The sequence below is a fragment of the Geotrypetes seraphini genome, chromosome 7 (genome assembly GCF_902459505.1).
Source record: "Geotrypetes seraphini chromosome 7, aGeoSer1.1, whole genome shotgun sequence".
NCBI lineage: Eukaryota > Metazoa > Chordata > Amphibia > Gymnophiona > Dermophiidae > Geotrypetes > Geotrypetes seraphini.
In genome coordinates, this window is record NC_047090.1 from 161280846 (window position 1) to 161299279 (window position 18434).

Consider the following 18434-nt stretch of genomic DNA (forward strand, 5'->3'; position numbering starts at 1 on the left):
TTTTTTCTGCCTAAGTGCATCACTTTTCATTTTTCCACATTAAACTTCATCTGCCATTTATCTGTCCAATTCTCCAATTGGCTCAAGTCACTCTGGAATTCCTCACTGTCCTTCTGTGATTTGATGGCCCGGCATAGCTTTGTGTCATTTGCAAACTTGATCTCACTAGATGTTCCATCCTCTAGGTCATTGATGAAAATATTAAATAAGATGGGCCTGAGTACCGAGCCCTGGGGCACACTGCTAGTCACATTTTCCTAGTCTGAGAACTTCCCATTTATGCCCACTCTCTGCCTTCTGTTCTCTAGCCATTTGCCTATCCATCTTAGTATATCTTCTTCTATTCCATGGCTCGGCAGTTCCCTGAGGAGTCTTATATGTGGAACTTTGTTGAACGCTTTCTGAAAATCCAAGTATATAATATCCACCGGCTATAAAGGCAGAGAAAGAAAAAACAAAAAAACCCCAAACCATAGAGTCATGGCAGACATGTAGAGAAGGAAAAGAAGGTGAGAGAAGAAAGTGCATTTCTGTTTCTCTTTTACCAATACTGCACTGCAGAGAGAATCTGACTTTCTTGGACAAAGGGTATGTCTCCATTTTAGATTTTGTGGTCTGTTTTGTATCAGGCCGGGGTTGTCTTATGTTCTCCATGTATGACCAATGTAGTGGATTCTGCTACCATCTGTAGGGATATGTAATAGTCCAGCTTGTTTTAATTTCCCATTAGGTTTAGTGATCCTCTAAGGCCCAGCCCCAGTGAAATATTTACAGTACTGTTGGGAGGCTTGTTATACTTTAGTAAGTTTGCTATATAGGTTTTGAATGTATTTTTGCAGTTTTGTGCTATTTTCTAATGTTTGACCCTATTTAAGAGCAGGGCCTTGGCACCCAAAATAAAAATGTTCATGACCAATGGGGAATATGGAGTTTGTGATACAGAACTGGAGCTGTGGGGTTTATATTGAGATTCTGACCAATCCTGTACAGGATCCAGACTTCACATTATACAGAATAATTTGTTGAATGATGCAATCAATTATAGGGGAAATGGATTGGGCCTCATATACTGCCTTTTTGTAGTTTTACAATCACATTCAATGTGTTTTACATACAGGTACTTTAAGCATTTCCCCTGTCTGTCCCAGTAGGCTCACAAGAGTCTAATGTAGCTGGGGTAGTGGAGGATTAAGTGACTTGCCCAGTGGCCTAGTAAGGGGGAGGGGGGGTAACGGTCCACCATAGGTGTTATCTTGGAGGGGGTGCCGGCACCCATCATCCTCCTCCACACAATCTCTGCCTCCTCCCACTACCGTGCACACATGCCCCTTCCCTTGTACCTTTTAAACGTTCATGGGGCAGGATTCACTAAACCTCCAAACCGTGCACGATCCGTTTCCTATTGCATGCCAGCCGACTGATTCAGTAAAGGCCTGCATGCAAATGGGAACGATCATAAGCACGCCCCCTACCCACAGCCAGAGCGATCCCCGCTCATGCTCACACCCTGACAGTAGTGACAGGAGAAGCAGCCTCATGTCACTGCTGTCAGAGCTCAGCCCAGTCCAGAGCTCGTGCCTGCTCCTGGACTCTCCTGCTCTCTGCTGCCATTCCCTGCAGTGCAAGCCCATGGTTTTAAAGCTGGCCTGCACTATGGAGAACAGTGACAGAGAGCAGGAGAATCCGGGAGCAGGCAAGAGAGCCCCCCCCCCCCGGCTCCAATATCTCCTGCCTGCCCTGCTGTGCCATGCCTACCCCCCCCCCTTCATGGAGAAAAAAGCAGGAGGGATGCCAGCTCCCTCCTGCCATCAGTGTTTAAAAAAAAAAAATAAAATGCATGCATGCAGCACAGCCCTGCCCCCCCCCCCCCATGCCGACCGGCACAACCCACCCCCTGCAGTAAAAAGTTGTGAGCAGGAGGGATCTCAGTCACTCCTGCTCCTCGGCCCGCCCTCCCTGGTACCTGTAAAATAGTTGGGAGCAGGAGGAGGGTCTGGGCACCCCTCCTGCTCCCGAAGATGTTAGGGAGCCTTGCCCAAGGAGCAGGAGAGACCAGGCACCCCTCCTGTTCCCAACTATTTTACAGGTACTGGGTTGGGTGGGCCGACCAGGACTGGGGTGGGAGGCCTAGGAGCAGGAAGGACCGAGCACTCCTCCTGCTCCTAACTTAGATGTGAGGGAGGGGGGGGGGGTATCGGGCCCTGCCCTTCCAAGGGGTTGGTGAGCCTAAGGAGCAGGATGGACCAAGCACCCCTCCTCCTCCAAACTTTCGGTCCATCAGACCCACAATCTTTTTTTTAAGTAGTTTTGAGCCCTGCGAGCCTGTGGTTTTAACCTGCTTTAAACTTGTGTGTTAAAACCATGGGCTCGCAGGACTTCAGGGCAGAGAGCAGGACTTTGGGTAGGGCAGGAGATTTGTGCTTGAGTTGGGGCAGAGAGCAGGATATGCAGTTGGAAACCACTGAACAACTGGTCTTCAGCAGTCGCTTCTTCCGTTGACCGGCCAGCCCTGTCCGATGTGAAATTTTGTGTAGTCAATCGGGTCGCTGTCCAATTTGCATGTGTTTCTCCTCATTTGAATGCATGGATTCGAAGCGGATTGCAGAAGAGGTAAGTGAATCAGGCTGGAGGGAAATTTGCTCATTATGGGGTCTCAAACCGATCAGTACACAATCAGTTTGCTTAGTGAATATAGACTATGGCGTGAGCAGCAACCCCAGCCTGCTGCTCGTGCCAGCGTTAGCTCTTACTCTGATGTCACTTCCTGGATCTGCCTAGGAAGTGATGTCAGAGAAATAACCAATGCTGACATGAGCAGCAGTTTGATGTTACTGCTTGCGCGATGAATATTAAAGAGTATGAGGGAAGAGGGGTGGGGAACAGAGAAAAGGGTAGGGAGGTGAGCCACCACCTCGGGCACCTCTCACCCTTGCTATGCCACTGCCAGGGTCACAAGGAGCAACACAGGGTTTGAACCCACAGCCTCAGGGTGCTCAGATTGTAGCTCTAACTACTACACTACTTGGCTGAAACTAGGTGGAAGAGGGTTTCTCTAGGCATAGAAGTTCATAGTGTCTTATATTGCTAATTGAAAAATGGGTAAAGGAGGGGTTTTTGCTTTGGTGGAGGGAATGGTGTGCAGAAATATCAACTTTGACTCCTCTTCTCCCCCCCCCCCCTTTGTCAAATATTTCTGTCTGGGGATGCCACTGTTACTGCAGCAGGAGATCACATTTCATTAAGGTATCTCCTGATATTTAAAAATCAATTTATGACATAAATAACCCCCTCCCACCCTTCCCTGCATATGTACCAAAGTAAACAAAAAACTGACTGGGATGGGTGGGAAGATATCATTATTCAGAATAGGGTAAGGTTTTTTTGGTAATATATGTTTTTGTGTTTTATTGAATGATTATTGGGTGGGTGGGGGAAAATGGTTGATAATGAACATGTGAAAGTTGAATATGCTTTTATTGTATAATTTATACCAGGGGTGTCCAACCTGCGGCCCCATGAAGTATTTTGTGTGGCCCCAGGTCAAGGGCAATGCAGTGTTTACCGTCTTGCCGGCCCAGGGAAGCCAAAGGTTGGACACCCCTGATTTATCCGTTGCATTTGTTGTATTGCACTGTTGAAGTTTTGGAAAATCAATAAAGAATTAATTTTTTTAAGGTATTTCCTGGTACTGGAGAGGTGGCTTTGGTGGTGGGTGCTCTGGCTGAGGAATTTTGGTGAACTGGGGTAGTCAAGAAGAGGAAAGGGGGGGAGGCCATTGCCTTAAAATCTCTCTCTAAAACATGGGGGCCCTTTGGCAGCTCTGTACTCCAGTGTACCCACAAACGTATTGCTTTATTTATGGTAGCTGAGGAACTAGGCCTGTGACTGTAGGAGGAGGCAGCAGGGGGCGTGCTGGAACCCTGAACCGAACTTATAAAGATGGAGCCGGCGGGTCCACCTAGGGCGCTGGAGATGTCAGCCTCGGGGAGCAGGAGAAAGCGGCGAAGTCGAGGCCGGCGGGATACCAGCTCAGGTGCGGCTTTCATCGCGCCGGCCGTCCTCCCCCCCCCCCCCCCCCCACTCCCCGCACGGTCCTTCTTCGGCTAGACCGCTCACTGGTCCGGGGCAGCCTTTTTGTTTGTTTTGTTAGTTGGGGAATGACATCCGTGGCCAGAGCGCGGAGCAGACGCAGTTAGGGGGTCGGGTACGGCTAGCGCTAAAGGGAGGCGGGATGTAGCCGTAGCCACGGCATTTTCTCTCTCCTCTGCCCTCCAGCGGATGGATTCCCGCGCTTAGAGCTGAAAGGTGTGAAAAACCTTTAGGAGCTTCTTCAGTAATCATTATCCTTTTCTTCTTTTCCTTAGACCCTTGTAACCTAATGGAGCTTGATACGAGTTTGGATTTAGTGGACACATTGGCGCTTAAATATATGGTAAAAAAAAAAAAAAAGAAAAAGTTTTTATCTCTAGACTGAATATGGATATACTTTTTAATTTCGTGTTCAGTATTCTTCAGAATTATTTGGTGCCGTTCTTGACTGAAAAAACCCCCCGGCTACCCAAAGTGGTTTTAACCTATTGGGGTGGGGGTGATGCAGTCGTCTACACAGGCTCCCCCTTAACCTGCAGAGGTGAATTCACTTTTGCTAATTTGTCTGGAACGGTTGTTGTAACTCTTCCTTTATATTATTGTATAATGTTTATAAGAAATCCTTCCTGTTATTTGGAGCCTTATTTCTTCGGGGCATAGAACTTTTAAGTGGAACTCGATGGTGTTGGCATTCTCTAGAGAACATGGTTGTAATTGTTGCAATTGTCTGAATCTTGCCACGTCTGGACAAATGCAACAATCATGACACCACCTGCGGAAGCCTAAAGAGAACAAAAACATGGATATAGTAATTATGGGGCGGGGGGGATTTATCCAAATTAGTTAGTTTTGTGACAAGAATGAACCTTGTTCCTAAGTCATGATCTGTGAAGCATGATCTCGGTCTCTTCAAATTTACTGTTCATGCTTGCCACAGAGTTGACTTGTTCCAAAGAGAGCCTCCTCCTGGAGTTCATAGTAGAGAGTTGCACTGGGACAGAAATCCCACCCATCCCTGCCAGGATCCTCTCTGTCCCCACCTGGATCCTCTCCGTCCCCACCCATCCCCACAAGGAATTACCTCCATCCCTGCCCGTCCCCATAAAAAGCAGCAATTACTTTTGACAGGATCATCAATTCCACAGTTTCTTTTGTGTTTGCACTGCTGTTTTCCTTGTGGAATCTCTTTGGTGGAACCCTTTTTTTGTTTTCTGTTCAGGTAATTAATTTATAACCCCCCTTTTTTTACTAAGGCTGACGTGTCCATTATGGACGAACCCTGCTTCCAAAGCCTTCCATCCCCGTGGGAGTCCCGTGGGCCAGAGGGGGGTCTCCGTGGGAGTCCCGTGGGCCAGAGGGGGGTCTCCGTGGGAGTCCCGTGGGCCAGAGAGGGGTCCCTGTGGGAGTCCCCTGGGTTAGGGGGGTTCCCGCGATCCCCGTTCCCGTGCAGACCTCTAGTTCATAAGATGTAACATGTACAGATGAAGAGTGCTTGGCAAGTTTTTTTAATCAAGTCTGTGGTAGCCAAAAGTATTGGAAATATTTCTGTATCTGTTGTCCACATCATCTTGGTTTTGGAATGGATTTCTTGGTACTTGAGGATTTTTCCTCTCTCCTTGTGATTCACTGAGTAGTTGTTTGGGACTGATACCTAGTCTATAGTTAATGCTGTTCTGGTGGTTTTCTCTTTTACCACAACATGACTTTTTTCTTGTCATCTAGCCTTTTTATCAGTCCCATCTCTTAAGTTCTGGTACACAGATGATGTAATGCTTATTTTCCAATGAATGAGACAAACTATTTTATGCCTTTATAAAAATATTCTGCCATCAGCACTTCACAGCCATCCATGAGACGAGTAATTGTTTCTAGCTCAAAATTACCGAATCTATATATGTCTGTTGCACAAGTTCTTTGCTGTAGGGAAATATGCAGTTTTTAAAACTAAAAATATGAATACCATCAACAAACAGGGGCTAGATCAGACATGGGTAACTCCGGTCCTCGAGGACTGGAATCCAATTGGGTTTTCAGGATTTCCCCCAATGAATATGCATGAGATCTATTTGCATGCACTGCTTTCAATGCATGTTCATTGGGGGAAATCTTGAAAACCCAATTGGATTCCGTCCCTCGAGGACCAGAGTTGCCCATGTCTGGGCTAGATTCACAAAACACAGTCGTTAAGACTGTGTGAATTGCTGTTAGCTGATTTTTCGGCTGACTCTGGAACCACGATTGATGGTTTAACAAGTTTGTATGCAAATTATTTGAATAGAGGTTCCCCCTAATTCCATCTGATCAGTCACTGTGAGAGCGATTATAACACGTGTGCAAAGCCAGTTTGGGAAAGCCTGAACAGCTGAGTGGCAAGGGAAGCCCCAAAGCAGCCTCCTGCCACTTAGCTGTTGGGGCTTTTTTCTTTCTTTTTTTTTTTTTAATGGCACAGATGTGCATGTGTTACACACTTGCAATATCTACCCCATTAAAAAGAAAAAAGCCCCCACCCCCCTGATGATGGTCCTTCCCCACCGATGAATGACCCCAGTATAAAAAAATCGGTAGGAGAGATGACCACTCCCTCCCACGCACAGAAACCCCCTCCCTCCCTTAAACAAACTCCTCCACTATCCTTCCCCAAAAGTCAGCAGGAGGGATGCAAATTCCCTCCCACCACTGTGAACCTCCCTGCACTCAGGTGTCTGAGCTAATCAGGGCCTTAGGCCCCTCTCTGTGCATTCCAGAGTTCTGTCTGATAGTTGTGAGCCTCAGAGGGCTAGAACAGGGGTGCCCACACTTTTTGGGCTTGCGAGCTACTTTTAAAATGACCAAGTCAAAATGATCTACCAACAATAAAATTTTAAAAAAACACAACGCACACTGTACGCATAGAAAATGTTAATTATCATTCCTATTCCAGGGTTTTTCAAAGAGGTCAAAGCAGATGACTCTATGCACTATCACCTCAGTAACAACCATACAAAAATAGACAAATATACCCCCCTCCCTTTTTACTAAACCACGATAGCAGTTTTTAGAGCGCAGGGAGCTGCGCTGAATGCCCAGCGCTGCTCTCGACGCTCATAGGCTCCCTGCGCTAAAAAACTCTATTGCGGTTTAGTAAAAGGGGACCTTAGTGTAAAATATAGACAGCAGATATAAATTGAGACACATTTCGATCACTAAATTTAAAATAAAATCATTTTTCCTACCTTGTCTGGTGATTTCATGAGTCTCTGGTTGCACTTTCTTCTTCTGACTGTGCATCCAGTCTTTCTTCCCTTCTTTCAGCCTGTATGCTTCCTCTCCTCCACACCTCATTCCCTCCCCCAACTTTTCCTTCCTCTCCCCTGCCCTTTCTTTCTCTCTGCCTCCCTTTCCTTTTTTTCTGTTTCTCTTCTTTCCTTCTGTCTCCCTGCCTGCCCTTTTTCTTTCTTTCTCCCAGCCCTCCCCCAAGACACTGCAACTGCCATCGGGGACCCAAACTGCCATCGGGGACCAGGACCCAAACCGCCACCAATAACAGGCCCGAAAGCCGACGCCAATAACACGCCCAAAAGCCGACGCCGCCCCAACCTCTCCCTGCTTCGGCCGACCAGCATCGCGAGGAACTGTTGGGGGAAATGCTGCCGGGTCCTGCCTTCGCGGAAACAGAAAGTAGGCAGGACCCGGCAGCAAGAAGAGGAAATGCTTCACTGACCTGTCTCCCGCCTTAGCCCGTAGCGAACGCTTGCTTCAGGGCTCTCAACATGTGCGTGCCGGCTTCCCTTCTCCCCCCCCCCCCGGACATAACTTCCGGTTTCGGAGGGAAGAGAAGAGAAGCCTGCACGCACACGTTAGAGCCCGGAGCATAAGTTCGCTAGGGGCTGAAATCTCCAAGCCGGTTTTTTTGGGGTTTTTTTTAATGTTCAGCAGCGGCAGATGGGAGAACACTGGAGAGGAAGGCTGATCGGCCCGTAGATCAGGACGGCAACACGAGTGCGATCGACTCGAGTTGCCTTCCTGAGCTACTGGTCGATCGCGATCGACGCGTTGGGCACCCCTGGGCTAGAAGAAGTGCTTAAGAAATGTTTGTCATCAGATCTTTCCTGTTTTTAGCCCTCATGGTTTAGGGGCATACTTAATGTGACCCTTTATTTTTTTCATCAAAACGGGACATCTATTAATTGTCAGGCCTCACCCCCAATTTCTTCCATTCATTTTCATGTACACATAATATCTTATTAATTCATAATGGTAACCATAAAATTAAAAAATCCCCCACAAAACACACTATATGCAGAGAAAATGTTAATTATCATTTATATTTAGGAGGTTTTCAAAGATGTCATGGCAGCTGACTTCAAAATATGCAATGTCACCTCAGTAACTATAGAAAAATAGACAAATATAGTGCAAAATATAGTCAGCAGATATAAATTCTCAAAACTGACACATTTTGATCACTAAATTGAAAATAAAATCATTTTTCCTACCTTTGCTGTCTGGTGATTTCATGAGTATCTGGTTGTGTTTCCTTGACTGTGCATCTATTCTTTCATTTCTTTCTTTCTTCTGCACTCAGGCCCAACAATTGCCCCTTTCTATTCCCTCCCTCCCTCCTTCCTTCCTTCCTATGTCCTTAGTGCCCCCAGTGCCTCCTTCCTATGTCCTTAGTGCCCCCAGTGCCTCCTTCCTATGTCCTTAGTGTCCCTTCCCATGTCCTTAGTGCCCTCAGTGCCTCCTTCCTATATCCTTAGTACCCCCAGTGCCTCCTTCTCATGTCCTTAGTGCCCTCAGTGCCTCCTCATCTCCTTAGTGCCCTCAGTGCCTCTTTCCCATGTCCTTAGTGCCCCCAGTGCCTCCTTCCTATGTCCTTAGTGTCCCTTCCCATGTCCTTAGTGCCCTCAGTGCCTCCTTCCTATATCCTTAGTACCCCCAGTGCCTCCTTCTCATGTCCTTAGTGCCCTCAGTGCCTCCTCATCTCCTTAGTGCCCTCAGTGCCTCTTTCCCATGTCCTTAGTGCCTCAGTGCCTCCTTCCCATGTCCTTAGTGCCCCTTCTCATGTCCTTAGTGCCCCCAGTGCCTCCTTCCCATGTCCGTAGTGCCCCTTCTCATGTCCTTAGTGCCCCCAGTGCCTCCTTCCCATGTCCTTAGTGCCCCTTCTCATGTCCTTAGTGCCCCCAGTGCCTCCTTCCCATGTCCTTAGTGCCCCTTCTCATGTCCTTAGTGCCCCCAATGCCTCCTCCCATGTCCTTAGTGCCCCCAGTGCCTCCTTCCCATGTCCTTAGTGCCCCTTCTCATGTCCTTAGTGCCCCCAGTGCCTCCTTCCCATGTCCTTAGTGCCCCCAGTGCTTCCTTCCCATGTCCTTAGTGCCCCTTCCCATGTCCGAAGTGCCCCCAGTGCCTCCTTCCTATCTCCTTAGTGCCCTCAGTGAATCTTTCCTATGTCCTTAGTGCCTCCTTCCTATGTTCCCCTCACTGACTTCCAGCCTTTGTCCCACTCCTCCCCCTAAGCCTACAAGTCTGCCTGCCGTGCCAAAGCCTGCCTGCCTATCTCCCTCCCTGCCACACTAAAGTCTGCCTCCTTCCCTGCTGTGCTGATTCAAACCCCTCCCCCCCCCCCGGGTCCATCGCAGCTGCTGCTTCTTGCCGCTCAGAAGCCTTCTTTCTGATGTCAATTCTGACGTCGAAGAGGAAGTTCCAGGCCAGCCAATCGCTGCCTGGCTGGCCCGGAACCTCCTCCGATGTCAGAATTGATGTCATGAAGAAGGCTTCTGAGCGTCAAGAAGCTGCGGCAGACTGGGGGGGTTGAATCAGCGTGGCAGGGAGGGAGGTAGGCTTTAGCACAGCAGGAAGGGGAAGCAATTGCTGGTCCGTTGTTCCCGTGCACAGCTTTGTGACGCTGCCCCTGAAAATGGGACATTTCAGCATCCCGAAGTGTTGGATCGGGATAACGGGATGGTCCCGTTGAAAACAGGACGTATGGTCACCTTAGGCATACTGAACCCAGTATGAGCTCTCAGCTATCATAAGTCGTCTTGCGTGAGTCATCATGCAAATGAGGAAAAGTGGAAAAGATAAATCTGTATACTGGTACTTCTGTTGAGCTGATGCAACAGTAATGGTCCAATGATCTTCCATTCTGAGACAGTAGTAGACATGAATGTCTTTACTCAATAAATCCCAAAAAGTGGTATATTGCCAGTTACTAGATGAAGTTCATCTTACTAGATTCATCTTTTTTCATTATATCTACAAAATGTGTAGAAAAGCCAAAAAAATTATACCACAAACTAATTACTGTTTAATTGGTCTATAAAAGGAGAAAGTAATTTGGAATTGCATGTTATAATTTGCTTTTTCTTTAAACAGAAGTGTAAAGTAGATTCCAGCACTGACTCTGAATCTGACATCAATACTGAGGTAATTGCTGCTCCTTCCTTTTAATATTTTGAAGTGTAGTGTGCACGCATACTTTGCAAGAAACAATATTGTGACAAAAGTTTTTTGTTAGCAGTTCTCTTTTTTTATTTTTATTTCTTCTGATACAATTTGGGTATAATTACTTCAACTGGCTAAAATAACAGCAATGAGAGGGTGGGCAATTGTAAATAATGCAGAGGGCCAGATTACTTATAATAGATTTTATTTAAATGTGGCTACACTATCTGGTAAGCAAATTTAAGTATATTTAAATTATCTGCCCTTGTCCTATATTTGAGTTGGAATCATTTGTTTGCCAAGAGAGGTAGGTATTTAAGATGTAGTTTAATGTTTCATTCAATATCCACAAATATGGAAATTTGTGGGTATTGAATGAAACAGAATCACAATAAGATTTTTCTTCCATCTCCTTCTCTCCCGAGTTTATGGTGAGAGGTGTCCTCCTCGCCCCATATTACTAGCCAAATTTGCTTGGTTTCTATTTAAGTTTGCAGCAGTTTCAGGTTTTTGTTTTTTGCCTTTGTGGTAAATAAAAAGAGCCATCCGTGATTGTGGAAAATCTTTGTTCATGGCACGTTGTCATTCTTGGTATCGTAAGTACCTTCCTGTTGGTGGTTGTCTTGGCAGGTCCATCATTGGGCTCCCTTGCTGCAGTCCTCCGCGTGCATTGTTGGCTCCTCGCGAGCGATTCACAGATGCTTCAAAAGCCTTGTCTCATTCCCTTCTTTGCCTCCGGCAAGTGTTTATTTTATGGTCGGCTCCCTTGCTGCAATCCTCCGTGTGCAGCGTCAGCTCCTCATGCGCAATTCACGGTTGCTTCGAAAGCATTCTCTCTGACGTTGTGATGTCAGAGGGAACGCTTCTGACACAGCCGCAGATCGCACAGGAGGAGCCAACTCCGCACGCGGAGGATTGCAACAAGGGAGCCGACCATAAAATAAACACTTGCCGGGAGTTAAAGAAGGAAGGGAATGTGAGAAGGCTTTTGAAGCAGCCGTGAATCACTCATGAGGAGCCGGCTAGAAAGCTAAATACCCACTGGAGAGAGTCACAGAAGGAAGGGACGGAGAAGCTTGGGCCGCACAAAACTCTTTGCTGGGCTGCATGTGGGCCGCGGGTTGGACACCCCTGCTTTACATGTATTTTCTTACTGATGCATCCTTTCATAGGGTTGTTCATTGCCTACTTACTTTTGCTGAAAAACTTGTCAAGTTCTCATATTAGCCAGTGCGAAATGTTTTCGTGTCTTTGGTTTTGTGCAAAATCCTGTTAAGTCCTTAAGTAATAGTCCCACAGGAAAATAAATGTAAAAAAATGCTAATTTTCTAATATATTGATCACTGCTATAATTAATTTTTAAAGAGCTAACTTAGATCATTTTATTTGACCTGCACTCCCTCAGAGCTCAGTAACTCCTTCCACCACACAAAATTTAGAACAAAAATACATGTGTTGGCCTATGAAAATGAGAAACCAAGAAGCTGCATCTGGCTGTTCATGAGTGGACTTAACAGGTTCTTATACAAATAAGTTGTGTCAAATACTACTTTTGTGATGTGCAATAAACATGATGCATGGACATTTTTACACTTTATACAGTGCGATGTAATATTTTTAGATCACACATTTATTATAACTATTGCATTTTAAATTGGTCATTAATATTTAGACATAAAGGTTTAAGAAGCTTTAGATCAGGGGTGCCTACACTTCTTTGGCTTGCGAGCTACTTTTAAAATGACCAAGTCAAATGGTCTACCAACACAAAAATACTAAACATATACCCCCTCTTTTACTATGGTGTGCTAGCCAATTTAGCACGATAAGTGCTAATGCGCCCATTATATTCTATGGACACATTAGTATTTAGTGCACGCTAAATTGGCTAGTGCGCCTTAGTAAAAGACCTATATATATAGTCCAACTTTTCTTTCTCTCTCCACCACTATTGGCAACATGTCTCCCTCTTCTGTTATGATCTTGCATCTCTCTGTTCTTCCTCAGGGTCTCTCCTCTTCTGTCTCTTCTGTCTGCACCTCCCATGGTCCAAAATCTGCCCCCTTTCTTTTGCCTCCCCTTTGTTTCAGGTTTCTTCCTCTCTCTATCTTTCTTTTAACATTTTGAGTCCTCTCACCTTTGGTCCAGGTCTTTATCTCTCTCACTCTCTTTGTCTTCCCCCTCCCCAGGGCCTGGCACCTCTCTCTCTTCGGTTCAGGGTGTTTCCCTTCTCTAACCCCTCTAGTAGTCCAGGATCTGCCCTGTCTTTCCCGTTCCTTTTGGTTCAAGGCTGCTTTCCCACCCATCTTCAAGGTCCTTTTGTCTCCCACACCCCCCCCCCCCCCGATCCAGCGTCTCTAAGGCAACCTCCGTCCCGCCGGGTCGCTGACGACGGGCAGTCTTACCTTGACATGCGGGGCCTTACCTCCGCTGCTTCCTTCAGACTGGATCATCGAGCTGCTTCCCTCAGACTGGATCCCTCACCTCCGTTCTTCCCTCTGGGCCTAATTACCACCAGAGCGAATGTAGCAGGCTGCCGTCAGCATCTGTAGCACGTTCCCTCTGCCGCGGTCCTGCACCTCCTCTAATGTCAGGGGTGGGACCGCCGCAGAGGGAACAAGCTACAGAGGCTGACGGCAGCCTGCTACGTTCGTTCTGCAGGCTGCCATAATTACTTTAAAGGTGAGACTGTGACCATGGGGGAATATGCTAGGAAGAATACTGGCTGTGCAATCTACTGGTGTTGCTTTTGCGATCGACCAGTAGATCACGATCGACATTTAGGGTAACCCTTCTCTAAAGAGAACATCACCTATCCTAAATTCCTTTAGAAATTTTCAAAGGCACTTTCTCTCAACATTCCAGAGGATTCACATGAAAGGTCTAAACTTTCAACTTGCTCAGTTCCTCTCAAAAATAGAGATGTATACCTTTCACTTGATATGATTCACTTATGATGCTTGTGACATCCTCCAGAATCGGCACTATTTCCATAGGGGGTTAAAGAATGGTATGACACAGTGTATTTGGTCTTCAGGTATACACTATGGGCCATATTTTAATGGATTTATAGCCCATCCATCCCACTTTCTTAGTGGGTTACATGTAAACATTTCAAATAATACAAATGTTTCTATAAATAGAACATTACTAATGCTGTAATATGTTATATTGGACCAAATTCCTTATTGATCAAAATAGCCTTAAGTTTTCTGGAAAAAAAAAATCCCTTACAATCGACTTATTCCACATGGTGTTGCCATTGTAAAAACTTGCACCTGTCCATATTGTCTTTGTCTAATTGGAAGGACCATTAAAAGCGTCTGCTGTGAAGAGCAGACTCATCAAGATGGTTGGTGAGATAAACTAATATCAAAATTGCAGGAGTCTCAAAACATAAAGCCTTCCAAACCAATATAATCGGCACCACACCACTACCACCACCACCTCATCTCATCACATCTTCTTGTATACTGCCCACCCATTAAAACAATAAGATCATACAAAGTAGCATTAAAAAAGTAGTACAATTAAAACAATAAAAAATATTATGTAATAAATTTATCAAACAAATGTGTTTTTAAAACCTTTCTAAAAGCAATATACAAATGATTTTGAAAAATCAAAGGACTCAGCCAGGAATTCTGTTTGCCTAATTGAAAGGCAATTGTTTTGCTATGAAATCTCTTGAAATGACATGACTTAATAGTAGAATAAATAAACAGGAATTCATTACGAATATTCTTTACTTGAAATGAGAGGATAAATATTTTGGGGGCAAACCAAAGAGAACCTTAAAACAAAAACACCCAAATTTAAAAAGGACCTGTGCCTCAAAAGGCAACCAGTGTAGTTGTTGGTAAAAATAACTAATATGATCATATTTCTTTGACCAAAAATTAGGCGTACGGCCGTATTTTGTATTAAACAAATACGCTTTAAATTTTTCTTGCAAGATGCCAGGTAAATAACATTGCAGTAATCAGGAATTGACAGAATTAGACTGTCAATATATAGAGTCAAAATCAAAGTATTTTTTAATAGCTCGTAATTTCCAAAGAGTCCAAAAACATTTCTTAATCATAAGGTCCGTATGCTCTTCAAATGCTAAATGTCTATCTAATATAACTTCCAAAATCCTAATAGAGGAGACAAGTTCAAAAGATTGATTATTAATTAAAATTTGCCTATCTGAAATAGTTTCATTTGGACTAGCCAAGAAAAACTTTGTTTTATCAGCATTTAGTTTAAGTTTAAATCTAGACATCCAGCTTTGTATATCTGTCAAAATTACAGTAACCTGGGCTATTATCTCTTCTGTAAAATAGGTCAAAGGCAGCAAAATAGTAATATCATCTGCATAAATAAAAAATTCAAGTTTCAATTCTTGTAGTAGGTTGGCTAAAAAGATCAAGTAAATATTAAAAAGAGTAGGTGACAACAGCAATCCCTGGGGGACACCAGAAGAATTACATCAACTAGAAGAATATGTCCCCCATCGAGTATACCATGTACGATCTACATTTCAAAAAGCCATTAAACCAATTTTGAACATTTCCTGTAATTCCGATAGATTCCAGACATATCAATAGTAGATCGTGATCAACCAAATCGAATGCACTACTCAGGTCTAGCTGTAATATCAAAACGTTTAAGCCTAGACTAAATTGTTTATATAAATAATCTAATAGTGAAGTAAGAATAGTTTCTGTGCTGTTACCAGTACGAAAACCAGATTGGTGATCGTGGAGAATATCAAATTTGTCCAGATAGTTTACTAAGTCCACATTAACCATCTCCTCTATAAGTTTTACAAACAATGGGATACTCGATATGGGCCTGTAATTAATTTTACAAGCAATAGATTCCTTTGAGCTTTTTACAATTGGTGTAACAACAATATGACCAAGGTTTTCCGGGAATATCCCTTTTTTAAGTAAGAAAGTGATCCATTTAATTAATTTGGCCTTAAATGTATAAGATGCATTTCTTAACAGATTAAATCTTGATTGCTGACAAACGGGAAGCAAAATGGAGCAAAATCGCTTCACTGGCTACCTATTGAATACCACATTTGCTATAAATTGTCTCTTGTTTTTTTAAGGCATTAGTTAGAAAAAATGTCTCCTGTCTTGGTTGCTTTGTTATGCATTCATCAACCAGTGAGAATGTTATGCTCTTCAGAAAGTAATGCTCTGGATGTGCCATCTTTTCATGTGATTTTATCATGAAGAATATAGGAAATTCTATTCTTTATGTAAAAGGACCTCAACTTCCAGCTCAACTCAGCTTTTGCCTTGTGGATATGTACTCAGGAAACTCTTTGACGCAGTTGCTTTGGACATCAAAGCTGCTTCAACAACGTGTATTGTCACATGCACCTGTCTCTTGACTACGCACACTGGAGCGAGGCGGTAGATCCCCCTCCTCAACTTCTGTTGGCTGGGATTGATTATATGGCTGATGCATTGTATGACATTATGTGAGTTTTGGCAAAGGTATCGGCGTACTCCATCTCTGCCTGCAGAATGCTGTGGACCAGACAGTGGGCTTATGATTTCACTTCCAAGGCTACTTTGGCTAGGCTGCCTTTTAAGGGGCAGTTATTGTTTGGCAAAGGTCTGGATGACCTCATGGATTCTGTGATAGCCTGATAGCAGACCCAGACCTTCCAGGGGTTCTTGATGATCCTGACCGTATGCAAGTGCCATGTCACAAAGATTTTCACAGGGCTCCTGATGACGATATACTGGCTATCGGCATTATCAGCTTTCCACCTCCTGTTCTGCGCCTTCTACCAAAAAGGTACAATGACGCCAGGCCAAGGGATGCCCCTCTTCAGATAGGGGGGTAGCTCTCAGCATTTCTTTCCGCCTGGATGCGCATTACGTCATTACAAGCTGGAATTTGCTAGGACTCTGGCAGATTGGTTCGTGGTCACCCTGACAAAGCACTCAAGGTTCAAGCCACCGTTCAGCGCTTGCTGGATATTCAAGCTATAGAGCCAATACCGCCTGAACATTTGAGCTAGGTCAGATATACTTTATTGTACCAAAGGGAGGCAGTGAAGACTGGAGGTCTATTCTGGATCTTCAGCATATGAATGTGGCGCTCAAGGTTCCACGCTTTCGTATGGCGACACTGCATTTGGTCGTTGCAGCAGTGGCCCCAGGAGAGTTTCTTGCATCTATGAATCTCACAGAGGCATACTTGCACATTCCCATTTTTCTGGCCCACCGTAAAGATTTGCGGTTTCATGTTCTGGAATAGCATTACTAATTCTCAGCTCTACCTTTTGGGCTGGCAACAACGCCCTAGACTTTCACCAAGGTTACGGTGGTAGTGGAAGCTTACCTACGAAAGATGGGTCTCCAGGTTCACCCTTACTTGGATGGATGGCTGATCAGAGCTCCCTCATTGGCTGAGGGATGGTGCACGGTGGAGCAGGTGCTCCAGGTACTGGAGGATCTGGGCTGGATTGTCAACTTCAGGAAGATCCATCTGATGCCCACACAGTTGCTGGAATACCTGGGAGTTCTCTTTGACATGGCTATGAGCTGTGTCTAAGTACCAGAAGCCCGCATGCAGAAACTATGTGCCCAGGTTTCTTACCTTCTAGAGCAGCTGGCTCCTTCAGCATGGGATTATCTTCAAGTTCTGGGTCTTCTCTTTACACGTTTGCCAAGTTCCATGGAGTGTATGTGGTGGCAAGACAGGACTCTGATTTTGGGTCCTCAGTTTTTTTTTTTGTTTTTTTTTAACAATATATTTTATTGATTTTGCAAGAAAATACAAAATACTCAAATATACATGGTGTACAACAAAATGCCTGGATACCAGAACTCATCCAAACTTCACCGTATACCTGTACAACAAAATGCCTGGATACCAGAACTCATCCAAACTTCACCGTATACCTGTACAACAAAATGCCTGGATACCAGAACTCATCCAAACTTCACCGTATACCTGTACAACAAAATGCCTGGATACCAGAACTCATCCAAACTTCACCGTATACCTGTTCAACAAAATGCCTGGATACCAGAACTCATCCAAACTTCACCGTATACCTGTTCAACAAAATGCCTGGATACCAGAACTCATCCAAACTTCACCGTATACCTGTTCAACAAAATGCCTGGATACCAGAACTCATCCAAACTTCACCGTATACCTGTTCAACAAAATGCCTGGATACCAGAACTCATCCAAACTTCACCGTATACCTGTTCAACAAAATGCCTGGATACCAGAACTCATCCAAACTTCACCGTATACCTGGTGTGTTTTTTAATGGCACAATCAAGGAGATCACGTGATGCACTGAGCCAAGGCAGAAGCAGGCTGCCTGAGCTCCCGGGCCCCGAGTCCTGAAGCGCCCTGTTACTAGCTTTTGGAGGTGAGCCGGGAGACAACACTTTGTAGCGCTTGCTGTGCACAATATATGGACAGATTTCTGTCCTCTCCTGCGTCGCCAATGTCCACCCGCACTCAAAAAAAGGATCGGGACCGCCCGCAGCATGGTGCTGACAAAATGGCGCCAGTCACCTCCACAGCTGCGATTCAGCAAATAGCGCCGGAGGCGCTGACGGCCCTTACTCAAGCAGTAACAGTGGCAATGCAGCCCAGCATAGAAAAACTTTCTGAACAGCTCCAAAAGCTTGAAAATTTACTTATGGAGACTACTAGCTGCACCACAGCGCTGAAGACTCGGGTTTCCAGCGTTGAGGATACACAGCAGGCACACTACACCATGTTACAGGAACTGCAGGCTCTGACTCAAAAACAAGCCGAAAGACTGGATGATCTTGAAAATAGATCCAGAAGATCTAACTTACATTTTTTGGGGATTCTGGAAACAGTACCCGGTCCTAAGCTCCTGCAGGTGCTGGAGGCCTGGCTGACCAGTTCCTTTCCCT

At 45.0% G+C, this 18434-nt stretch overlaps 1 protein-coding gene across 2 annotated transcripts in view; it reads left to right on the top strand.

Moving 5' to 3' along the window:
* Positions 1-3843: 3843 nt before the first annotated feature.
* The window catches only part of LOC117363381, a 32183-nt gene continuing 17592 nt past the window's right edge, over positions 3844-18434 (top strand). The window contains exons 1-3 of one of the 2 annotated variants that reach the window (XM_033950989.1): positions 3844-4033; positions 4365-4432; positions 10444-10494. In XM_033950989.1, coding sequence (XP_033806880.1) covers positions 3940-4033; positions 4365-4432; positions 10444-10494 — 213 coding nt within the window. In that variant the 5' untranslated portion in view covers positions 3844-3939. The remainder of the gene's footprint in view (positions 4034-4364; positions 4433-10443; positions 10495-18434) is intronic. The other variant, XM_033950988.1, reaches the window with a different exon arrangement.